Genomic DNA, 3,204 nt, shown 5'->3' with positions numbered 1-3,204 from the left:
ATCAGCAGAACCTGATTTTGTTCATGTTTAACGCTTACATTTTCAGATTTAATTTTTAACTTATTGCCCAATATTTAAAAAACAAAAAAACATACGAGAGATGCTGGCTGATTGAATTGTCAAAAGCAAACTGCAGTTCTAATATCCCACAGAAAGTTAACTTCATTACACAAAACTACTATAAATATACCATCCCTTTTTTAAATTATTTTTTTCATATTAGATAAAACATGAAACGTCTTTAAAGCAATTACAACGGCACGGCACAGCTCAACCAAAATGGATTTATCTAAACTTACTTTAAATTATTTCTTCAAAATTAAGTTGCATAGAAAAAAAAAAAGAACACCAATGTCACTATTTTACAGTGCAATGCAGCTAGAACTTGTTTTTGGTGAGATAAAATAAATAGCACATTTTAGAAATCACATGAAATAATAAATTATCTTTTTACAATCATGAAAAATGTACGTCTATGTGCCGTTACAAAAAAAGAAAACCCATCAGTCCAAAGTGCATTTACAGCATTAAATTATTTCAGATTATTTCCACCACCCGTCTTCAAACAATAATTTGTGTTCAAACTGTGCGGTCATAGTGACTTCCTTCATCCCGGTGAGCAGCTCGTTTCTGTCTCCTCAAAGGAAATAAAGTTCATCATCTGATATTAGATCCAGCAATGTTGTCACACACGACCTCGGTACTGAAGGTGCATTATGTTTGTTCTAAAGAAGATCTCTCTCTGCAGCATCCTTTAGTAAACACGGCCCACAGCGAGTGTTCAGCTCGTCACCCATCAGACTCAAGTTGATCTCTTCCGACAACTTCCTCAGCTCCAGTGACCCTCTCGGTTGTCATCAGTTCTCCACAGAGTTCGCCCCGCCGTTCGAAGCCGTAGCTTTGCCTTTCGATTTGCCAGACGAGCGCAAGGAGAAGCGCTTGATGAGACGGCGCGAGAAGCTGCCGGACTTCTTACGGACGATGCCGGCGGCTGGGGGGGCGAAGTTGTTGCCCATGTTGGAGATGTCCTCGTGGGACTGACTGAGGCAGGACTCCTTTTCTCTGCGCTTTCTACGGAACAACAGCTTTGAGCCGCTCTGGAGGAAGCCCACTACAGAAAGCAGACAGGAATACAAAAAAAAAAACAACATTAGTGCAGATTTGAAGGAAACTACATCCATCGGTTGCCTGCTTGCTAATTAAATTATTGATTTTATGGCGCTGCTCCTTCGGCACTTTGAATTTTACCTACAAGCACAAAACGTGTCTGCAGAAAATCACTGAAGATTGGAACACAGGGGGATGCAAACTTATTCACCCTATTGGTAATTATCCTATTTTTCTTGTCCTACAATCTGATAATTCTACACAATACTCCAAAGTGAAAAAAATTATTTGTTTTCTTCTCTCTGCCACCTTTCATTTCATTTTTTTTGTATTTTTTATTGTTTTGTTTTTATGAAATGAATAAAGTTTGAAATTTAATTAATTTTTTTTATTTAATTTAAATTAATGAAGTTAAACAAAGAAAATAATAATAATTTGACAATATGAAGCAGTAAACTGAAGAGTTGTTGCTTATTTCCAGCAGTCACCGAGGTGAGGAAAGACGACAGCTCTAATCACTTAATTTACATATTTCTTTAAATTATTTAGAGCAATTAATAACCTGAAGTTTTTAATATGTGGTATAAAATGTATTACTTTTAAACTGTATAAATGCCAGGCTTATAAGCAACAGTACACATAGAAAACCAAGAGGGATGAATATTTTTGCAACCCACTGCACACGATGCGTTACAACCTCCAGAGGGCAGAATCAGCTCAGTCACTGTCACATCAAAGCAGCTCATGTTAAACTGGTCAGTGTTATGTAAGACTACGCAGTATGTTTTGGTTAGTGAAATGTACTGTTTAAAAGAAAATCAAAAATGCAAAAGAAAATATTTTAAATGAAAGAAATATATTAATAAATGTATACTTTGGAGACAGAAAATGTTTCTCCCAGTTTGGAAAAAAGAAAAAACTTAAATTGCTTCAATTTGTGTACCAACAACATTTTCTCTGAACAATCAGCTACTTCACGTTTATTTTTGACAGTTTCTGTGTGCATGAGTTACCTTTATGGTCCTTCAGGCTGCGGGTTTCCAAGGCACCAGCGGAGCCAGTGTCAGACTCCACGTCGTCCACAGACGGGCGCTCCGACACGTCAGAGGGCGTGGTTTCATCTGGGTCCTGGTGATGCCCCGCCCTGTAGTGGTTGCCGTGCACGGCGGCGTCCATGGCTGCTGCGTAGCCGCTTGATAATGCGCAGTGATCCTCACCAAGTGGAATCTGATAAGATTCAAACGGGTGAGTGTCTCTGAGAATACATTAAATGCATTTTTACCTGATTACATACAGGTTGTGTTCATATTACACAGTCTTTGTCAATATTCTTTATTTTAGCATCAAATAATCTAATAACTCCAGTAAATCTGTGTCAAGTGCACTGATTTGGCTCACATTGAGGACTTCTGCAGATTTTCGGGCAAAAATCAGGTCAGAAGAGTCTCATTCTACTATAAAGTGGTCCAATGGGGGGCTGTGATTGTGGACTAAATTTAGCTCACACTCATATTGCCTGGCTCTCTGAAATTACTTTTTATATTCCTGGTGGAGCTTAAAAGCTTGGTGCTCAGCCACAGCCAGACGAAAGTTTGAGATTTCTTCTAACACTCAGTTTCTGGTATTTAATCCGTAATTGGAGAAATTCYGTTCTCTGACCTTTGACACGCCAGAGATGATTAGTGTGCTTCTTTTTGTCGGTGTCTTCCGTGCAGTTTTGGATGCAGACTCTGTCAGCTGCCGAATCGCCGTCTCTGCAACAGGATCCAGGCCATTTGAGAGGCGACTGCTCCCTGAGAATAAAACAAAGACTGATCAGTGTCATACCATTAGTTTGCAAAGCACAGTTTTCAAAACCATTATGAAATTTTATTCTTATTTTATTTTATTCTTTTATTAGTTTTAAAAATAATCTTAAAGAGTATCTTAAATCTACTCAGTGGTGCAATCACTGAATTGCACTGGGTTTAGGCCTGTCACGATAACAAATTTTGCTGGGCGATTAATTGTCTCAAAATTTATTGCGATAAACGATAATATTGCCTGGTGACCGTTTTACAACTAATAATTATAAAAGCGTAATGTGTAAGTGTAATA

The 3,204-nt window shown here is 38.1% G+C and overlaps 1 protein-coding gene across 1 annotated transcript in view; it reads right to left on the bottom strand.

The window, feature by feature from the left end:
- Positions 1-514: 514 nt before the first annotated feature.
- Positions 515-3,204, bottom strand: part of c2cd2l (c2cd2 like) — a 21,124-nt gene continuing 18,434 nt past the window's right edge. The window contains exons 13-15 of the mRNA XM_014006652.1: positions 2,767-2,900; positions 2,121-2,334; positions 515-1,111 (exon numbers count right to left, since the gene is read on the bottom strand). Coding sequence (XP_013862106.1) covers positions 858-1,111; positions 2,121-2,334; positions 2,767-2,900 — 602 coding nt within the window. The 3' untranslated portion in view covers positions 515-857. The remainder of the gene's footprint in view (positions 1,112-2,120; positions 2,335-2,766; positions 2,901-3,204) is intronic.

Source organism: Austrofundulus limnaeus, unplaced genomic scaffold, assembly GCF_001266775.1.
Source record: "Austrofundulus limnaeus strain Quisiro unplaced genomic scaffold, Austrofundulus_limnaeus-1.0 Scaffold37, whole genome shotgun sequence".
NCBI lineage: Eukaryota > Metazoa > Chordata > Actinopteri > Cyprinodontiformes > Rivulidae > Austrofundulus > Austrofundulus limnaeus.
This window is presented reverse-complemented; position numbering and strand designations above follow the sequence as displayed.